The 20,000-nt window shown below is 36.4% G+C and overlaps 1 protein-coding gene across 3 annotated transcripts in view; it reads right to left on the bottom strand.

The window, feature by feature from the left end:
* Nucleotides 1-4,913: 4,913 nt before the first annotated feature.
* The window catches only part of LOC125046127 (phosphoinositide 3-kinase regulatory subunit 4-like), a 16,599-nt gene continuing 1,512 nt past the window's right edge, over nucleotides 4,914-20,000 (bottom strand). For all 3 annotated transcript variants that reach the window (XM_047643776.1, XM_047643777.1, XM_047643778.1), the window contains exons 2-30: nucleotides 19,912-20,000; nucleotides 19,505-19,685; nucleotides 19,003-19,152; nucleotides 18,699-18,871; nucleotides 18,214-18,312; nucleotides 17,555-17,681; nucleotides 17,011-17,183; nucleotides 16,516-16,680; nucleotides 16,026-16,131; nucleotides 15,542-15,682; nucleotides 14,950-15,026; nucleotides 14,645-14,832; nucleotides 14,047-14,195; nucleotides 13,669-13,821; nucleotides 13,193-13,312; nucleotides 12,835-13,008; nucleotides 11,803-11,952; nucleotides 11,457-11,548; nucleotides 11,147-11,257; nucleotides 10,816-10,913; nucleotides 10,301-10,490; nucleotides 10,069-10,173; nucleotides 9,857-9,967; nucleotides 9,492-9,577; nucleotides 9,012-9,116; nucleotides 8,260-8,385; nucleotides 7,770-7,927; nucleotides 7,005-7,180; nucleotides 4,914-6,665 (exon numbers count right to left, since the gene is read on the bottom strand). The exon at nucleotides 19,912-20,000 is cut by the window's right edge and continues 13 nt beyond it. In XM_047643776.1, coding sequence (XP_047499732.1) covers nucleotides 6,455-6,665; nucleotides 7,005-7,180; nucleotides 7,770-7,927; nucleotides 8,260-8,385; nucleotides 9,012-9,116; nucleotides 9,492-9,577; nucleotides 9,857-9,967; nucleotides 10,069-10,173; nucleotides 10,301-10,490; nucleotides 10,816-10,913; nucleotides 11,147-11,257; nucleotides 11,457-11,548; nucleotides 11,803-11,952; nucleotides 12,835-13,008; nucleotides 13,193-13,312; nucleotides 13,669-13,821; nucleotides 14,047-14,195; nucleotides 14,645-14,832; nucleotides 14,950-15,026; nucleotides 15,542-15,682; nucleotides 16,026-16,131; nucleotides 16,516-16,680; nucleotides 17,011-17,183; nucleotides 17,555-17,681; nucleotides 18,214-18,312; nucleotides 18,699-18,871; nucleotides 19,003-19,152; nucleotides 19,505-19,685; nucleotides 19,912-20,000 — 3,984 coding nt within the window. In that variant the 3' untranslated portion in view covers nucleotides 4,914-6,454. The remainder of the gene's footprint in view (nucleotides 6,666-7,004; nucleotides 7,181-7,769; nucleotides 7,928-8,259; nucleotides 8,386-9,011; nucleotides 9,117-9,491; nucleotides 9,578-9,856; nucleotides 9,968-10,068; nucleotides 10,174-10,300; nucleotides 10,491-10,815; nucleotides 10,914-11,146; nucleotides 11,258-11,456; nucleotides 11,549-11,802; nucleotides 11,953-12,834; nucleotides 13,009-13,192; nucleotides 13,313-13,668; nucleotides 13,822-14,046; nucleotides 14,196-14,644; nucleotides 14,833-14,949; nucleotides 15,027-15,541; nucleotides 15,683-16,025; nucleotides 16,132-16,515; nucleotides 16,681-17,010; nucleotides 17,184-17,554; nucleotides 17,682-18,213; nucleotides 18,313-18,698; nucleotides 18,872-19,002; nucleotides 19,153-19,504; nucleotides 19,686-19,911) is intronic.

Genomic DNA, 20,000 nt, shown 5'->3' with positions numbered 1-20,000 from the left:
GACGTTGCTTCACAATACGAAAAAGAATCTCTGATGCTTTTAGAAGAGTCTTTGAACGGGAGGAGCCTTGTTTGTTTATACAATAAACTGTTGCAACATTGTCTGATAGAACTTGCATTGACATATCTAGGAAAGATTTTTCCAGATGCAGAGCCTTGATAACCACTTGTAGTTCCCTTATATTTATGTGTCTTCGTCTCATTGATTTTTTCCATAGTCCCGATCCTTGGTGACCTCTGATGCATCTGTTGTTAGAATTAAAGAAGGAGTTTTGGGAACCCATGGAGAGACCGACATTAGACGTTTCCTCCTCAGCCACCAACGTAGATGGGAGATGTGACGAGGAAAAATTACCATCTTGTCTGGATTGTTTGAAGTGAACACTGCACGTCCTTCGAGTTGTAGACGCCTTAGATGAATTCTCCCAAAAGGAATTATTTCTGCTGCATGATTTAATGACAACAGAAGACTCCCATTCTCGACGGGATATATTGAATTTGGAACAGTTTTCTCCAGGACTTTTTCCAATTGACTGAACTCAGGGCGACGGTTCCTGGTCTTGTGTCCCATAGCAGTCCCAGCCACTGTAGTGACATTGTCGGTTCGAGGTGAGATTTTTGTAGATTGAAAAGGAGACCCATGGAGGTACCCACCTCTATTGTGTGGTTTAACATCCTTTTGCAGTCTTCGTGTGACTGTCCAATTATGAGCCAATCGTCGAGATACATTAAGACATGAACTCCTCTTTAGATGAGTTTTCTTCCCACAGGTCGCATTAATTTTGTAAACCCGCTTGGAGTTAAGTTCAGCCCAAATGGAAGGACGCAAAACTGATAATTTTTCCCTCCTACTGACACTCCAAGGAATGGTCTGAATCGAGGGTGTATGGGAATATGCCAATACGCATCTTTTAAATCGACTGAAGCAAGATGTACCCCTTGTTGCAGCGTAAGACGTACTTGAGCCACCGACACCAACCGAAAACGGTATGGCTGAATAAACTTGTTCAATTGACTTGCATCGATGACGAGTCTCGACTCTGAAGAATCCTTCTTTGGTACTTCGAATAATCGGTTTAGAAATATTTTTTTTTTCTGGTCTCCTCCACTACTGAATTGGCTAGTAACTTGCCGATTCTGTTTGATATTGAAACCGAAGATTTCTGAGGGCGTGGAAACCATAACGGAGGAGGGTGACTTTTTTTCCAGTGCCACTGAAGGCCCAAGGAAACGACCCGTTGAGCCCATCCTGTGGGCCATGACTCTTGCCAACCCAGAAGTCCTGTACGAAAAAACTTTCGGAAATTGCCTCGCCGATTACTGAAAGACGACTTCTCATTTCCACGTTTTGTATCAGTTTGAAAACGCGAATCTATTGATTTAGAAGCTGCACCTTCCAGACTTTCAGAGTGATCAGTCAATTAATGGGAAGATCCTGTTGAATAACTGGATTGATAACGTCCCCGTGAAGTCAATGATCGCTTAGGAGAATTAGACCTTAACTTAAATTTAGAAGTTAAAGGAGCATGATGCGATAATTGGAAAAACAATTATTTGGAATCTTAAGTTCCACAGGTTGTGGTATTTCTTTCATCAGAGAATGAACTATTTGTTCATCTCCACAAGGTAGTCGATGAAAGGGAGTGTTACTCAAGAGATCCGATTCAATTTTTATCAGATTCTTAGGAATCGTGCTTTCACGTAGTTCTAATCTCTTTATCACTGCTTCTTCTAGATGTGACTTTACTAGTGGGATACTTAAAGTTGCAAGATTGGACTTTGCTTTTGATGATAGTAATAGAAGTTTAGCAAGTATTGACATAATCGATAAAGTATTCCATGACTGTTGAGCGATGAAGCGGGCTGTATGATCTGCCAACAAAAATCTGTTGTCTGGTATTCTTAGTCGAGGAGAAAAATCCTCCTTGCGAATTTTTGTAGCAGAAAGAAACTGAGAAAGCATCATTTGTTCAGAATCCATAGGCCACTGTTGGCCACACACCGATGACACAGGTCCTGAAGATGAACTAGGTTTAGCAGCATATTTGTGTGTAGCGCGTACAAGCCACCAATTCCGTAAATCTTCCACAGATATTAAAGGTGATATCTGAGGAGTCAGAATGTGAAGTACTGCGTGGCGAGTCCGAGCTGACTCAAAACGGACCAATGGAGATTCAGCTGGTGATGCTACTAAAGAAGCAATGGCTGACAATGCTTATGCCATGTCAGTTGCAGCTGAAGCACGCCTATCAGTTGAATTTTCTGGTGACACTTTCTTTGGTCGCCATAAAACACATTCTGTTCCCGAGTTCTCGAATGTTCTGACTTCCACATAGTCAATAAAAACAAGATCTTCCTGACCTTCTCTTAATATTCTATCATAAACAACAAATTCTCCAGCATTATTTTGCTCTACTTGCCAGCGTGCTGGAATTTTCATCCAACCTCCACTTGGATATTGAAGGGGTTCTTCTGCAACATAGTTAATTCCTAATATTGTATCCTGTTCGTCTAAAGGAGAGGTCAAATTGTCAATATTATTACAAGATGTCTGAATAGATGAGCTATTTTCAGATTCAAGATTTTTACCTTTATCATCATGCCTCTGTGGATGTGAATTAGAAGATAGAATTCTTCTTTTTTTAAGGAGGTGAATAATAGCAGGAATGATCGGTCAAAGACTTTTCAGTTGTTGAAGACAAGGGACTTCCTGCAATTTTAAACTATCTTTGTGATGATTTTGGAAACGAGTGACAGGATAAATGCTTTGGACTTTCATGCGAATTCGGTGTAGTTCAATCCTTTCAGTTAGTAATTCAATAAATCTTGTTCGCTTTTGGTCCCTGGACGATTTCTTTCCATGCTGAGCCTTTGAAGGCGATTTACAAGAATCTTGGGACTGAACTGGAATTGGTGAAGCAGAAACAGAAGATTCTGAGGAAATCGCAACACCTTTTGGGCCACGTGAGGCTGGAGCCATGAAAAGATTATAAAGTTCTGAAGATGCCCAAGGAAGAAAAGATCCAGACTCTTTTGTCTTCCTAGCTGCTCTTAAATATTGTTTCCTGATTAGCTTCCATTCTTTCGATGGTGGATAATCTGGAGGTTGCATTTGTACTATCTGCAACCAGTTTTGGCAAGTTGAACATTGTCGAGGCTCAAAACACCCCGAAGAAGCACAAGGGACATGTTTAGGGCAATGATCGTGTGCTATGAGATCTGATCTCCCTGCAAGATCCCACACTGCAGACTAAAGCAGACTTGCTCTCATTCGGCTTTGGAAGCACTAAAAAAGATTTTCATTCCAGCCACTAGCGTTAGCAAAAACACACGTTTAACACAACATTTATCACTTCACTTCACCTCACCTAAACAACACAAAATCCGCCAAGAGACTGAATTTACTATGTTAATTGTAGATGTTATTATTTTTTTTTTTGATGAATAGCGACCCCCCCCAAAAAAAAAAAAAAAAAAAAAAAAAATTACCGGATACATTGTACATAGTTGAACATTGTCGAGGATCAAAACAGCCCGAAGCAGAAGGGGCATGTTAAGGGCAATGATCGTGTGCTGTAAGATCTGATCCCCCTGCAAGATCCCACACTGCAGACTAAAGCAAACTTGCTCTCATGAGCAATTGTTTTCGTGTTTGAAGTAGAAGCCATCTGTAAAAACATATATGCATTCTTTAAAATAACATTTTAACTTTCCATATCTTAGTTTTTATTATATGATTATTTATCTCTATTTAGAGATGAGAAAAAATGTGTTGTGTGAACGTGTGCATATAAATTATGTGTATTAGCCAAAGTGCTGACAAGTATGTCTACAACTATCGTAGATTATTACTATTATTTAGAAATTATGGGTCCTTAAAATAGTTTAAAAGAAAGCAAAAGTCAATGGGCCTGTTACGTAAGTAAGGACACGCCACGAACCATTCGGCTTGGTAAGAAAAACGGTCTCGTACAGCACGCCGGTTTCACTGCACATGTGCTGACTAACCTTATGAAGCACAGAATGATCATGGGCCTGTTACCTACTGGCACGCCACGAAACATTCGGCTTTGGAAGCACTAAAAAAGATTTTCATTCCAGCCACTAGCGTTAGCAAAACCACACGTTTAACACATTTATCACTTCACCTCACTTAAACAACACAAAAAACACCAAGAGACGTCATTTACTTAAGTATGTTAATTGTAGATGTTATTATTTTTTTGATGAGTAGCGAAACCCCCTCTAAAATATTACCGGATACTAATTTTTGAAAGCTGTAGCAGGTGGCCGTTCTCTTCAGCGGGTTTGAGAAGTCTGAGGTCAACAGGCCGGTGTGTCCTGTGCGTAAGGATTAGGGGGTTGGGGTAATGGGCAGTTATGGCAACTGATGGTTGGGGATTGTTCTCCTGTTTTTCGTTCTTGTTTAAATTAACAACGATGACTCAACTCAATTTGGATGTACCGGTTATGATTTTTATCATAGTTGATACAGCATCTTGACACCAGACCGGAGAGACAGAAAATATGTCATTATCTTTATCATTGTAAAGAAAAAAAATAAAATAATAATAATGCTTATAGAAGTAGGCTGTCAAAAGGTGGTGTGCAGGATAACGTGACGAATACATTATAAAAGAACCTCAGTAGTATATCCTATGTGTGTGTATGTAATTCTCCAATAAACTAATAATGACAAATAATGTACTTGTCATGAGAACAAATTTGCAATGAACACTGAAATCTTAGGTCTAATAGTTGAAATTTGGTCAGTTATATTGTACGTGTGTGTTCCATGCTTAAAATCATTTAGTTTATGAGAGCAACTTTACCCCTCTTTAATGAGCTAATTCATAAAGCCTGAAATGTGTAGTTCTTAGATTTTATAATAATGGGAGTGAATTAAACAACTCGCACTTTTATTAAATTTAAATTCCAAAAATATCACAGCTGATGACCAACTTTGTTCCATAATCATAACAAAATGGGTGAATAATATGTATTCAAATAAAATATCAACAAGAAAATAATTATGCAATCAATCGGTGCACTCTAAATATTATTTTTCTTGCAGATCCAGAAGCATATAATTTATTACATTAGCTAAATCAATGGAAGGAAAAATACAATGGTTTAAACAGAAAGCACAATCTTTTTGTAAGACTTTACTCTTGTTTTTGAGTGATTGAGTGATATGCAAACTCAGACATACAAACACACAAATCCTTGTATAGAGGAATGCATGTAGGCACACACACAGACATGTACGTATGCATCCACACACAGATGCACGCACGCTCGCACGCACGCACGCACGCACGCTCTCTCTCTCTCTCTCAAGAATGCACATTCCTACAACCATACCCACGGCTATGCTATCAAAGCTTCAGGTAATATGGGAATACTCGTGTAAACAAATTCACCTAAATCAGAAATAAAAAGTAACCCTGTAAATAATCTTATCAAAACTTTCAAGCCAGATCTAAAAGTCTTACATCATCCTAGTTCAAAAAAACTAATCTGTGCTTATAATGTCACTTTTACAATATATATATATACACACACACACACACACACACACACACACATTTCTGTCTTGTAGTGTCAACATCATCGCAAAATAATTCTTGTATGCCACTCAAAAAAATCTATAATACTAATATACAAGATCATCTTTGTAATAATAATAATGATAATAATAATAAAAAAAAAAGAAAAAAAGGATGAGGATGATAACAATGAATGTCTAAAACATAACAATATATAACGTATATACGATAACTTCACCAACAACACTATTAATCAAAGAACAAAGTCACACTTCACATATGGAATACTTTATCTAAGAATAATGTCAGTAACCTTGTTCTTGACTTTATTTAAGAATAATGTCAGTAACCTTGTTTTTGACATGATTTAATAACAAACCTGACAAAAATGCCCATATTTGTATGTTTGTAAACAGGAGCTCTTATAGTAATAAGGAAAATATTCTTAAAGGAAAAATTTCCACATTCTTTTCTGTCTTTTATGAAAATCCATGAGCTTAAAAATCTAAAAGATCACCATCTTGAAGCTATAATAATTCAAAATACTCCTCAAAATAAATAGGCAAATTAGTGCAGCCTATTTTCCTTTATTATTGTCAACAAATAACTTGTGATATATTACATTTGTTGGTTTTAATGATAAACTTCATATAATCCTATATTTACAGACGTTAAGGAAGATCTGATACTCTCTTTGAAAAAATTATACTTTAAACATTATGAGTTCATATTTCTTAATTCTGATATATCTTACTCATACATCTTTTAACAACTGAAAAAAAAAAAAAAATCAGAAACATATGGAGACAAGAAACACAAAAGAGAGAAAGAGACATATATACACTATACACACATGGCTTAGAAAAAAAAAAGTGTACCTGATAGTAACTTTAACACAACCACAAACTATTTCCACATCTTTATTGTTCCATCTCTCCCTGAGGAAATGACTAGTCGCTGAGGCTCGTTCATGACGATCACATCTGTGATGATGTCCTTGTGGCCGGGCGGGGGCTGGTCTGGGCCACGCTTTGGTGTGTCGTCGCTGCTGGAGGGAGCTGTGCGTGGCTTGTTTGGGGTCTCTACAATGACTTCCGTTCCGTCAACGACCCGTGAACTGCGGAGGGCGAGATTTGCATTACAAGGGACTCAGTACATTCTGCAATACTAAAACCTAGTACTGTAGTTTCTAATTTCCATGTGTACTACCTTACTATATGAAATCTAGCTTGCTATGAAATTGTTCACAGATCAAGCCCTATGGACAAATCATGAGTAAAAACAAATATAAAACAAAGCACGGTGTCTACAAGTTTTATGAATGAAAAAGAAAATTATGAAAAAGAAAAAAGAAAAAAGATGAAAGAAGTAATAAGAAATCCTTGTACATCACAACTGTCCTCATTTTCTCTATCTTACACACCAAGATAATGAAACAAAAATCAGAAGCACTTACCTGTAGGATATTGGCCACTGCTGATATGCATCATTAGCAGCATAGCACACAATATACGAGGATTCAGGCTCACAGAGGTCCCAGTAGCGAAGCCTGCCGTCAGTTCCTCCTGCCAATACATACGGTCCTCTGTCCCCTTGGCTGACATACATGCCACATACGCTGTTGTTGCATAGCTAGTTCCAAAGAATGAAGAACAAAAATTCATTATCTATACAAAATTCTTCAAAAAATACTACATGATCAATTTAATGTATAACAAATACGAGACAACGAAACTTGTTTAATATTCACATTTTTCATTATCTTTCATATGTTTCTATAACCCTGGATAAGTTAGGTAATTTAATCATCTGTCTTTGTATGAAATTGTCCAAGCTTAACAATAAAGGAACAGTAAATCATTTTTCCATTCTATTCAAATTTTGTCCATTACATTTACACATTACAATGTTTCTCTTTTTGTTTGTGTTTTTCTGTGCAACAGTACACTTCAAATTCAACACCCCAGGCAAGTATTCCATCTCCTTCCTAATTTCTGCAAAAGAGGCTTGCAGACACAACAAAGACAAGAGGCCCAAAGTGAGAACAAAATGAACTTACATCAAAGGATATAAAACTTAATTCAAGAATACCTAAATGAAAATCAAATCAGGCCATTAAAGCTAAAGACGGAAAATAATAAAAAGAGTGAAAAACGGAAAGAAAAACAGTAGAAAGAAGAAAGAAGAAGAGTAGGAGGAAGAGAAAATAACTTTGTCGTACCTGTGTCATAGACAGCGGTGGTTTAGGACTGGCCCAAAGCGTCATGTGTCTTGACTGCGTTTCCATATCCCACATAGATATCTCATTGTTGCCATTCACAGCAGACACCACCCATGATCCTTCCTTCGGGTGCATGCTCACTCGGCGCACGCCAGCTCCTACAGACAGATGCAGACACATCATCATTGTTAGTCAATGAAAGAAATACATTTGCTTTTCAGTCTCCCCACGTGATAGATAATAGCAATACTAATTACCACTAGGGTAATCTAAAGCCCTTGTTTATAGAACTGAATTGGCAAAACAATAACACTAACAACATGTGGGGCACGTCACCACCTCAGAAAAAAATAAAATATGAGTACAAACTGGTATAAACAAAGTCATATCAAACTTTTCCACAAAATTACACACTTAACAACAAAAACAATTCAGAACTATAAGAATGACACTTTGGTACTTAGCTTACTTGCTTTTCCTAAAGTCTTACCTCTTGGATGAGTAATGGTCGATATTGGCAGCATGAAGCGCAGATCCCAGCACACATGGTGGCCGCTGCTTGTCCCAACAGCAAGCCAACTTTGAGTTCCCTCCAATGCATATGATGTAATAACGCCTAGGGATTAAGAGTGCATATATTACGACCATTCAAAAAGGCTATTTTGATATATCTTCTATATTTTCCATATTTTATCATTTACATACTTTTCTCCTTACTTCTATCATGAAATCCAAGGACAGTATGAAACATGACAAAGCTTTAAAGAAATCACATAATTAATCTTATACAATCTCAGTTGCATTAATGCTTTCCACCAAATACATGAACTTTTTTACCAAGATTCATCTGTAGGTGAATTCATACACCACATATGTGAACATTTTGTATGAAGACTGATCACTTTCACTCTTTCACAGGCATGGCCTTTATAATACAAGCACGAAGGCATCACATGTCATTATGGCAAGATTATGAGCATCACTATAATGAGGTCATGAAAGCATCTGGCAAACAAAGTCCCTCTTTGATGACTATATACCTGCATTATAAAGGCCATACCAATGACAGACAACTTTTAAACTGAACCCCTCGCATAGCATTCCCGCCTCAGTACTTCATATCTCCATGTGCAGGAGGTTGAAATCAGTAATTTAGGGTGTGAAGCTAGGAAAAGAAAGGGTTACAGAGCTATGCACAAAACATTAATAATCACAATAAATCCTTGTCCTTTCAAAACAAACCTTTCCTCGGCCCATTCTCTAACTTCCAAGCTGTGCCAGGCGCTCGGAGATCCCAACCCACAATGGACCCATAGACTGTGGCATAAGTCAACACAGACTGACAACCTGAAACCACAAATTAATAATTATAGTTATTCTCTAGAAAGTTCTTTTATTAGGTCTAAATCTCTATCCCATTTTTTTTTTTAGAAGAATATGCACAGAGTGTTAGTTATAATGTACTATTGTGTACTTCCGAAAGAAACAATTGTAATAATTCTTCCATAAAACGATTTAATTTGACAATGCAACATGTTAGCCTCTAAAGTTAGTATATGAAAACTAATAAATCTCTGAGATATGCATATTAATGTGTTATCAAACATATGAAACAAACCGTGTAAACAAATAATAGAAAATCAAATAAAAAGCCAAATGAAATCAGAAAAAAAAATTCTAATAGCAAAATAATCACATGGATAAACTACAGAGGAGTCTCACCTGTATCAAAATAATTCATATCCACCACATACCCATCTTCTTCTGTGTTCAACTGTCTGCTACTCACGAGACTCATTTTATCAAGCCTTGGCAGGAAAGAAGAAAAATGAAATAGAAAAAAATTAGGGAAGAAAGAAGGACTAGACAAAATTAGAGTATTTTGACTTCATAAATCACAGCTACAGAATTTTTTAACAGACCACAGTATCTTCACTTTCAAATCAAAGATGATCTATTTTCATGTAATATATCTTATTCATCTCATTATCACTCTAATAAGAAAATGCAATCAGTTCTATATGAAATTCTCCTTCAATTTTATCAATACTTACGACTTAATTCATGAATTTTCTTTTAAAACTTACTTGATAACATGTATTGATCCATTACTGGAAGCTGAGGCAAGACTTTGGTGAGTAATACAAGGAGCAATTGAGGTAATAACTCCACCCTGCCTGTTATACGTGGCCTTTGACCTGTTAAAAAAGTAAATCATCATTCCCTGCTGCTAAATCTCAGTTGTGATTATTTCTGTAATCAAAACAAGCAAATATGTGCAAAAATCGACAATTCATACCTATTAATGGGGAATTTCCTCTCAATGCGATTACAATCCCAAACTTTGACAGTCCCATCAGTAGAGCAGCTGACGTATATTGAAGTGTCTCCCACAGGAACAAGTCTGTAAAAGGTAGGAATAGGAAGGAATAACTATAAATTCATGTCAAATGATCTTTTATTCATATATGGCTAAGAGTATATTGTCAGCAGATGCATATAAAAACCATATCATATAAATGAAAAATCACCTGTTTACTGCTCCCCGATGCTCATGCAAGTGTGCAACCAGGTGTCCCCTTGGTCGCCACCCAGGAGGAGGCAAACGTGTATCCCAAGCAAGGGTGTCCAATGCACGCTTCTTCTTAACACACACAAGGTGTTCCTCACGTTTGGTTGCAACGAGGCTCTCTAGCTCTGACTTGCAACTGGATACACATTCTGTGTCGAGTTTATTTTGTGATGAGATGTATAATAAGGCAATATGTATATTGCTGATCCTTCAATGTTTAGCATCAATTATTATTCTTTCCTAAACTACTTGCTAAGCTCATTAATTCTGAGCACTAATGAGCAAAAGCTGGTTGCCTCAATATGTCTTTAAATAATTTTTTTGCAAGCATTCTCCAAACTCTATCCAACTTTCAAACAAAATGACTAAGAAAACTCTCTCACTGCTCTCTCTTTCAGTACCCCTACCTTTGTAACACTCTTCTCCAATTAAACTACTTTACATCACAGCATCAATCATACCCCATATACTTACTGATAATACCCTTTTCTCCTCCATCTGATGGGGGCAGTTTAGTAGCTGGAGCAGAGGAGGTATGGGCACTTGGGTCAGGTTCCGTGGGTGATACTGACCTGTGGAAGAACTTAAGGTTAGATGACATGAATCTTTTGTGCAACATATTAAATAAAAAGATAATTGATGGAAATGATAATGGTGATGATGATGAGGGCTAGAAGATAAGCATGGCATTATGGTGATAAAGACAATAGTGAAAATAATGATGATAGTAAAGATGAGGACAAACAAGATGATATGAAGATCATCAAGTAGAGGACAGAGATGAAAGAAACATAAAATATCCTACCTGTTATCAGCTGTTCTGTTGGGCGACACCCGATCCTCTGCCATGCCAAACATTGCTTGCCATTCTTCGTTCATAGTCATACTTGGGGACTGAATCATTCCCTTCTGGGATCTAAAATAAACATCAAATCAGAATTATCTTTTTGCTTCATAAGAATGGAAATATTTCCACTATGTTATTGTATTACCAAACAGAAGAATAAAATAACATAAAACCAAGAATGTTTCTTGCAGCTACAAAACGATCAAACATTATAAATGCTTTATAAACACATAAAAATGCTTTATAAACCAAAGCAGCACAAACTTACAGACTGAGTGTTGAGATATCTACTGAGCCATCTTCAGGTAACAGACTACAGTGATGGGTTGGAGGCTGCTTCTTCAAATCCTCCAAGTTTATCTTTAAAGGAAAACAAGATATGAAAAGGAATCTTCCAGATGATGAAGGTCAAAAAAAATCCAAATTCATGATGATGGGGATAAGGAGAAAGAGGAGCTGGAGGATAGAAAGAAATAGAGGATACTATGGAGGAGGAGAAAAGAAGAAGAAGAAGAAGAAATAGAAAAGGCAGTCAGAGGGAGAAGGAGGGGGGTGATGAGGGGATGGATGGATGGGAGGGAAGGAAGGAGAAAGAGAGAGAGAAATGGTCTTACCAATCCAGGAACCTGTTGCTGCTGCAAGCTACTTCTTGTTGCCTCTGTTGCTTTCTTCTGTCTCTGTAGCCTTGTGAGGTGGTCGCGCATCAGGAGAAGTTGCTCTACATTCTCTTCAACCAAACCTCCACCAACCAGTCGACGCAACAGCTGGGTGAATGATCAAAAATTTATGTTACGTTAAAGAAAATGAAGCTAAGGGTTCTTATCAATTCATTGCGAAATTCTGCTGTATGCCTCTTGCAAATAATGAAAAGAGAAAAGAACCTCGATTAATTTGAATTCAAGGTCTTTACCCCTCAATGACTTGAGTTAATCAGCTGGCCATTTCCCTCATGTAATAAGGAGAAAATTAATACCTAAATGAAAATCAGTAAAGAAAGGTAAATGTATATAAAACTGGAAAAAAAAATGACCAAATACAGAGGATCAATATATAGATAATTTCAATGTGATCTAGTTAATTTCTTAATTACAAGGATGCAGAAGAGATAAATACAAAATGCAACACACATTTTTAAAAATCTGCTAATACATTGTGTAATACAATGAAATAATATAATCTGACATTTAACATAAAATACCTGATACCTTGGCACTGGGCCCACAGACTGTCCAGTATGGCTTTACTTCATAAATTTTGATCATAGACAGAGGGTTTACAAGTGCTTAGTCACCGAGGAGTTACCTGTTATGTGTATCTGATCTTAACTTAGATCTTTATTATTATCATTATCAAAACATTGTTACCAGTAATGAAAGTAATAAAAATAAAAACCTTTCAAGGAATAGGAAAAATGGGTGAGATCAGGTAGGCCTTGTAATTGATTCCCGAGAGACTAAGCACTTCTGGAGCCATCTGCATAAACAGCTTTATCAAATCAAATCTACGGTGGACAAGGCAACTCTGTCATCAAGTTTGCATTTCACACAAGAGAAAATCTAATCTAAAAGGGTGTTTGCACCTCTTCTTTCACACCAACTTACAAATAAACTTCCAAAACATATACCTAACTTTATTACAGAACTTACATTCCTGGTGGGATGGTCGAGGTGCGAGAGTGTAGTTGGAAGCTGGGCTAAAGGAACCTTCTGCTGTTGAGCTTCTTGAAGGAGTGAGAGGACCTGGCCCACATCAGCACTGCGAACCAAGGCATCGTACACCTCACGAGATATTGGTGGACGCAGGCATGAGAGGATACATACCTGGGCATGGAAAAATGTCCTTTTATGTGCTTGTACTAATTAAATAAAATCATAATAAACTAACAATCTTTTCTTTATGTTCTTGTAATTCGATAAAATTATAACAGATTCACCACAAGAAATTAAACCGTGCAACAAAGAATCGGACGAGGAGTGAATACTTCCAAATGGCAAATAAACGTACTTCTCTGTGCATTTGCAGAAGAGGCCGGACCAGGAATGGCTGGACTCTCGCCACCACTGCCGTCTGTACATCAACCAGAGGCAGCAATCTGGCAACCACGCCAACTAATGCCACCACAGCCTTGAGGGGTGATTTTATTCAACAAAAAATTAATTGTCTTCATTTCAATGTTTTTTTTTCTAATTCTACTTTATTTGTTTTATGCACAATAACTTACCAAAGAAGAAAATTTTTGAACACTTGATCCTCAGAACGAAATAGAAATTCTTTAAAGTTTGAATTTTAGGACATCCAATCTTATTCCAGATTCAAGAAAAGAAAAGAAAAGAAAGAAAAGAGAGAGAGAGAGAGAGAGAGAGAGAGAGAGAGAGAGAGAGAGAGAGAGAGAGAGAGAGAGAGAGAGAGAGAGAGAGAGAGAGAGAGAAAAGACAACTTTAAAATACTATAAAATCTTCAAATCTCAAACAAGATCATACCTGTCTTATCCAGAGATTTGGGTGGATGAGCAAAGGTGCAGTATGAGCCAAGAGGTCACACTGCAGATAAGTTGGGAAGAGGCCTAGTTCTGTCAGTGCTGTCATGGCCTCAATGGCTGCTACCACCACGGACTCCTCAGCATCACTCAGTCCCTGTTTTGAAAATGGTCTATCAATTTTCAAACCTTTAATTTTGCTGAATGTACTCACCCTATTTTCAGCATATTCATACGTCAACAATAGTCGGTGAAAATGATCCATATTGCCTTTTACAATAGTGTTAAACTCAATCAAACTTCATAAACAAAGTAAACAAATGACAAGTGTCAATCAACAATGCATTCAACAACTGACGGTAAACTATGGCTACATAAGGACCTGAAGGAGAAGTGGTTTGAGAATGTCAGCGCAATGACATCCGATGTACGCAGCAACGCCAACAATGCTCGTGAAGAATGACATGCGTAGGTGGCGGTCATGCTTGTCGTTCAGGAAGGTGATCATGTGGGACAGCAGAACGTCATTGGCTGTGAGGGGGTAAGAGTTCCGGAATTTTGCGTAAACTTTCTAAGACAGTGATTCTTTTGACTGCATGGCAGGTATGAAGGACAAGTTTTCAATGATGATGGGTGATATAAAGTTTTTATGGTGACTGTGCTTCGCATATCAAACCTTATACGCTAAAATGTGAATGTGGTTGAATGTGAAATTATATGTATGAATAGACTGTGCTTGTTTACAATGCTATGAAGACCTGTTGTATAAATGTGATAGTTTTCACAATAAATTCAAATATGAAATACAGCTCTACAATGACCCTTATTCCAGACAGTTAGGAACATTATATGCATCATTACAGAAATATAAATAACTTTTCAGAATCTATCATTAAATTGTACTCACACAAGACTTTTGCATACAAAGTACTTTAGTAAGAATTGACAAATAAATAAACTAAAGACAAGCCACTTCTTACCTTTTTGCTTTCCAAAAAACACACACAATTTGGTAACTGTTTTCTCCATCAACGTCCTCTTCACCACATTAGATGGGTCGGAGAACATGGTTGCTACTTTCTGTTGAATAACTTCTTGCAAAGTTGCCAATTCTGTTTCATAACTGTAGGATGTCATCATGCCTTGGAGTTGGCTGTACTCAAGAAACCTAGAAAAAAAAAAAAAAAAACGGTTTGTTAACTTTTGCTATATCTAAATTAAAATCAGGGAAAGGAAAGCACTTATGAAAATTTCAAAAATATTGGTTCTCAGTACTAATACCTACCTTAATGCAGTCTCAGCGATAGTAGCTATATTTTCTGCATAGGCTTGTCTCACAATTACAGCCTCATCTTGTGTGATCTGAAGCAAATATCCAATATGATTAAATGAAAGATCAAAATGAAAAAGTGCATATTCAAAATACAGACCTCCAAATAACTGACATTAATGATTGAGTTACTATAGGTGAGAAATATCTTTTACTAGTAACCACACATTTAGTCTGAGAAAATACTAAAAAATGCAATCATATAAAAAATTCAGCATACAATGTTCTATTTATCTTAGACTTTACCCCACAGCCTTAAAAAGAAAATATTTGCAAGAATATTATATTCCTTAAATATAAAGAACGCAGTACTGTACCGAGAAAAAAAAAACTATTAATCATTAAAGGCAAAGCTAAAACAGACTACTCCATTGAGAAAATAATACCACACACCATTCAGAGTACGAGACTACCTTTTCGAAATGAAACCTAACTTCACCTTTAGACCCAAGAAGAGCGATGTAAGGAAAAAAAAACTTGTGAGAGCAAAAGACAAGAGCATATTACACGAGAAGGGAGAAGGTTTATCACTTCTTGATGCACTTACATCAGCCAGGTTTGGCAAGATGTATTCGGGGAATATGTTCACATCTGATCTTGGGATTGACGAGACGAGAGTGAGACAATGCGTGACGGTGTGGAGGGCAAAAACACGCACTCTAGGCTCACTGTCATGCAGAAGATGGAACTGCAAGGATAAATTCCATAATTAACGTGATTCTATGATATCTGCAAAAGTGAATCTATGAAATGTAGAAAATCGATGAGATTTCTGAAGCTGAAATTAAAACTTGATCCTATGGTATCAGCGGAATTGAATTTGGGAAAATAAACAACATTTATGAATTCATTTGAACTCTTAAGAGAATCTGAAACTGATTCTATGTTATAAAATTTAATATTTCACATGAAACCTAATCTATGAAACTATGCTTAGAAATATCTATATCAGCCAAATATAAATCCATTATAAAGCAACAGTTATGACTTAGAGCAGCACCAGACTGGTACCAATTTTCTATGCTACTTACAGTATATGGCAAAATACGATCTAGAATGATTTCATCAGGAACGTAATGTGACACTTTCCCTAGCAACTCCAGGGCATCTAACTTGGAAGATATAAAATGAAGGGCCCTGAAAAAAATGAAAAAAAAAAAAAAAAATCAATATTCAATGGAAATTAAAACAATTCATCATCAATCTTTTCACACATATTTTTTGTCACAGTCTAAAAACATGTCTTGGCACCCCTCTGGCTGATGTCCTGCATGTGAATTCCTCTGACTTAAATAAAAGCTGATATCAAATCTTTAAAAAAAGCAACATAACCCTTATTTCAATCAACCAAATTGCAATAACATTATCAAAATATCCTTTTTCTCATCAGGTCTCTCCTTCAAGCGTGCCATAACACATGAAAATTTCAAACAACAAAATTGCAATAATATTATCAAAATATCCTTCTTCTCATCAGGTTCCCCCCCTCTAGTGTGCCACAACGCATGGAAATGTCCTTGCCTAATTGACGAGGTGATCAGCGACGCAATGATGATGAGAGCTTCACACTTCCTCTCCGGTTTCTCTTTGTCTTTCTTCTCCGCATCGTCTTCTTTGTCCACTTCCTTATCATTCTCATCTTCAGCTCCTAATGCTATCAGGATATCACTCATACTATTCTTTATTCTGCAAAAATAACATATGTAAGAATAAAAAATAAAAACCTAAAAAGAAAAAAAGATATATACAAATAATGTATGTGCAAAAGATAACATAAATAAAAATAAAAAATAAAAATACATATAATGTATGTACGAATCTATATGAGCACAACTACTACACATTATTAAAAAGAAAAGGGAGAATGGAATTTAAAAATATTTGAAAAAAAAGAAAAAGAAAGAAAATAAGGAAAAAAAGAAAAAGAAAGAAAAAAAGGAAAAAAAGAAAAAGAAAGAAAAAAAGGAAAAAAAGAAAAAAAAAAGAAAAAAGAAAAAAAACAAAAAAAAAACTCACTGCTTGATTCTGTCATCATCTGGCATAATGGGAGTGACCGCAAACTGCTTGAGGAAGGGCCAGAGGAATGTGTAGAAGTGCTGTGGGAATGTCGTCCCTCGCTCCTGCTCCAGGTACTCTGCAACAGTGTGCCTGCTCTCTGGGTCTTTCTGGATCATGTGCTCCACCAATGACTGTTGCATGGAATGAAAGTGATAAGTAAGAAAACTGCAAATTTATTCTCAAATATCAATTCATTTACGATATTTTATTGTCTCATGGAATAATAATTCATCTGTCATATTCATTCAAATTTTCTAAAACATCTCTTACATATAAGTAGTCTCATTGCTAGTTTCACAAGAATTACTACTTAATACATTCGTTAGAAGATGTTTATACTTCACTTGTGGCTCCAACTTCTATGAACAGTCAAATTCGCATATTATTCATGCTTACATCAGTCTTGAAAAGAATATTGGAAAAGCAAACAAACAAACAAACATAAAAGTGTTAAAACTAAACATGCAAAACTGGATCACATATATATATATATATATATTACCCTAACTCTAGGATCATCAATCTTATCCAGGACTTTGGTGGGATAATAGTCTCCCACACGATATGCCAGGAGCTGTGTTAAATCAAAGGGTGCACAGCCTTCTGTGAAGAGCTCTGCCAGGCAACATCTGAAACATTATCATTCGTTTAATATGCAAAGCAGTTTCAAAGTGTTATGAGCTATTTTTGTGGTTATTTTTAAACAGAAATGCCTGTATACTACTGAAAATATAAGGAGCCTCTATGCACTTGCACTAATAGTAATAGTAATCATAACAATATCAAAGCAAATAAAGAAATCCCAATAGAGTAAAATATTTTCTGGATAAATTTCTGAAACCACCTTCAAAGTGTGCAATGTGGGGCTGGCACATCTTCGGCACCTATTGACACTTAGGGAAAGGCCAACAAAGCTCCACCCTGTATAAGCTCCCAAGATTGTGCCTACAGACCTCCTGGCTATATATTCCCATACAGAGAACCATTCCAAACCCTATCTTGCTAGAATATAGAGACACAGAGCATATGTTCCAAGTGGATTAGAATAAAATATGGCAAAGATAACTGAAAGCCACAATGGGTACTCTCTAAACATTTACCTACACATCCTCTGAATGTGGCATTTTGATAGTCTGATAACTTCAGCAAAAAGATTCTTACCCAACTGAAAATACATCCATGGCAGGCGTGAGAGTTCCTGTATCCTTTACTGGCATTAGAAGTAACTGCTGTGCATCCCTTTGTACAGTCTTAATAAACCTGAGGATATATAGCAGATTTATAACTAATAATCAATGAAAGTATTTTTACCTATAAAATATATATGAACAAAAATCATAAACAAATAAATACATGAATTAATACATAAATGAATACATAAATATGCTTCCCCACATCCATGCATTCATGATTGACTCACTCTTTACAAGAAAGTATTGAAAAAAGCTTGAGAAAATTTCTAAAAAATGTAATTTTTAAATATCAGTACTTTCAACTGCTGACAATATCATATATACCAGATCCAAAATCAGTTATCTGTATTAAAGGCTTTCTTCAAAAACCTATTTACTGTAAAAACCTGAACACAAATGTAACTAACATTTTCTCTATAGCCTAGAAAACAAATCCCCTAAAACAACACAAACCTCTCAGGTGCAATATAACAAATTCTTCTACGGGAAGTATCAAAGAAGTAGGTGTAGTTGGCTGGGTCGTCCTCGGGGAGCAAGGTGGGCTTCACTGTGGCAAAATCGGCAAGTAATAGCCAATTCCACGAGGACACCATGACATTCTCTAGCTTAATGTCTCCATGGCACACCTGCAGACATCAAATATCCATAAATCTCCAATGCATTTATTTTCTTCCATTGTCAAAAACCACATGGCAAATATGGATACTGACAATATAAATCCATATACTGGTAAATCCCCAGCAGTGCCTGTACTTACTTCTTGTTGATGGACTTGGTTCAGCGCACACAGGAGCTGGAATGCTAACCATTTCTTCTCTATTGGAGTCAAGAAAGGACGTGTTGATATTCTGTCATACAGGTTGCTCTTCACGTACTGTCTAATCATGAATGCTGCTTTCTCTGTCACCTGCAAGAAATACAAACATCCTCAAATGATATCAGCTTTGTAAGGAAGGAATGACTGAGAGATGAAAACTAAAGAAATAATACACCTACAGGAGTGTCTATAAGGGGCCAGGGTGGGCAGTAGGTAAGTCCAACAATAAATGTAAAAGTTATCTTTTATACTTCATTGCCTGTACACATTCATGGAAAATTTAGACACCTTACCTATGTGTATTTTGTATATTTATTTAGATAAGAAAATGTAAGTATATACTTATAACAAAGGGGAAAAACAAAAAGCAAAATAAGGATATTACTAAGACTGTTACATAAACTTTCATGAGAAACTAACAGAGTGGAAGTTGTAAACATACCCGCACATAATGAAACTGAAGACAATTTGCTGCAGTTATTAACTTTGTTGAAACTTCTTCGACCATTTTCTTGTACTTGTTCAGTTGCAATGAATTGTCGTGAATCACAAATACTTTCACAACTACCAAGCCTTCCCAGGTCTGACATGTTGCAACTTTGAAAAAGCGAGTGCTGCCTAAGCTATTGAAAGAAAAGGGGTTAAGATGATATATTATACACAACTGAATCAGTCTGTTTGTCATCAACTTGTGATGTCCGTATCTCTTATTAGATATCTTGAAATAATAAGAAGTGAAAAAATTGCAAAAATACTGTTTTTATGCTTGGGTAATAATACCAGTATATCAAAGAATTCCAAGAAAAAAAAGAGTTAATGTATCAAATAACAAAAGATCAAAATACCTACCTAGTGTCATATGTAACATCTGGCAAATCAGACAGGTAAGTTTCCACAGGGAATATCTGCGAAGGAGCAATGCCTGCAAGCTGGTTACC

This window comes from Penaeus chinensis, chromosome 38 (genome assembly GCF_019202785.1).
Source record: "Penaeus chinensis breed Huanghai No. 1 chromosome 38, ASM1920278v2, whole genome shotgun sequence".
In the NCBI taxonomy this organism is placed as follows: Eukaryota; Metazoa; Arthropoda; class Malacostraca; order Decapoda; family Penaeidae; genus Penaeus; species Penaeus chinensis.
The sequence above is the reverse complement of the archived record's forward strand: the minus strand, read 5'-3'. Positions and strand labels throughout refer to the sequence as shown.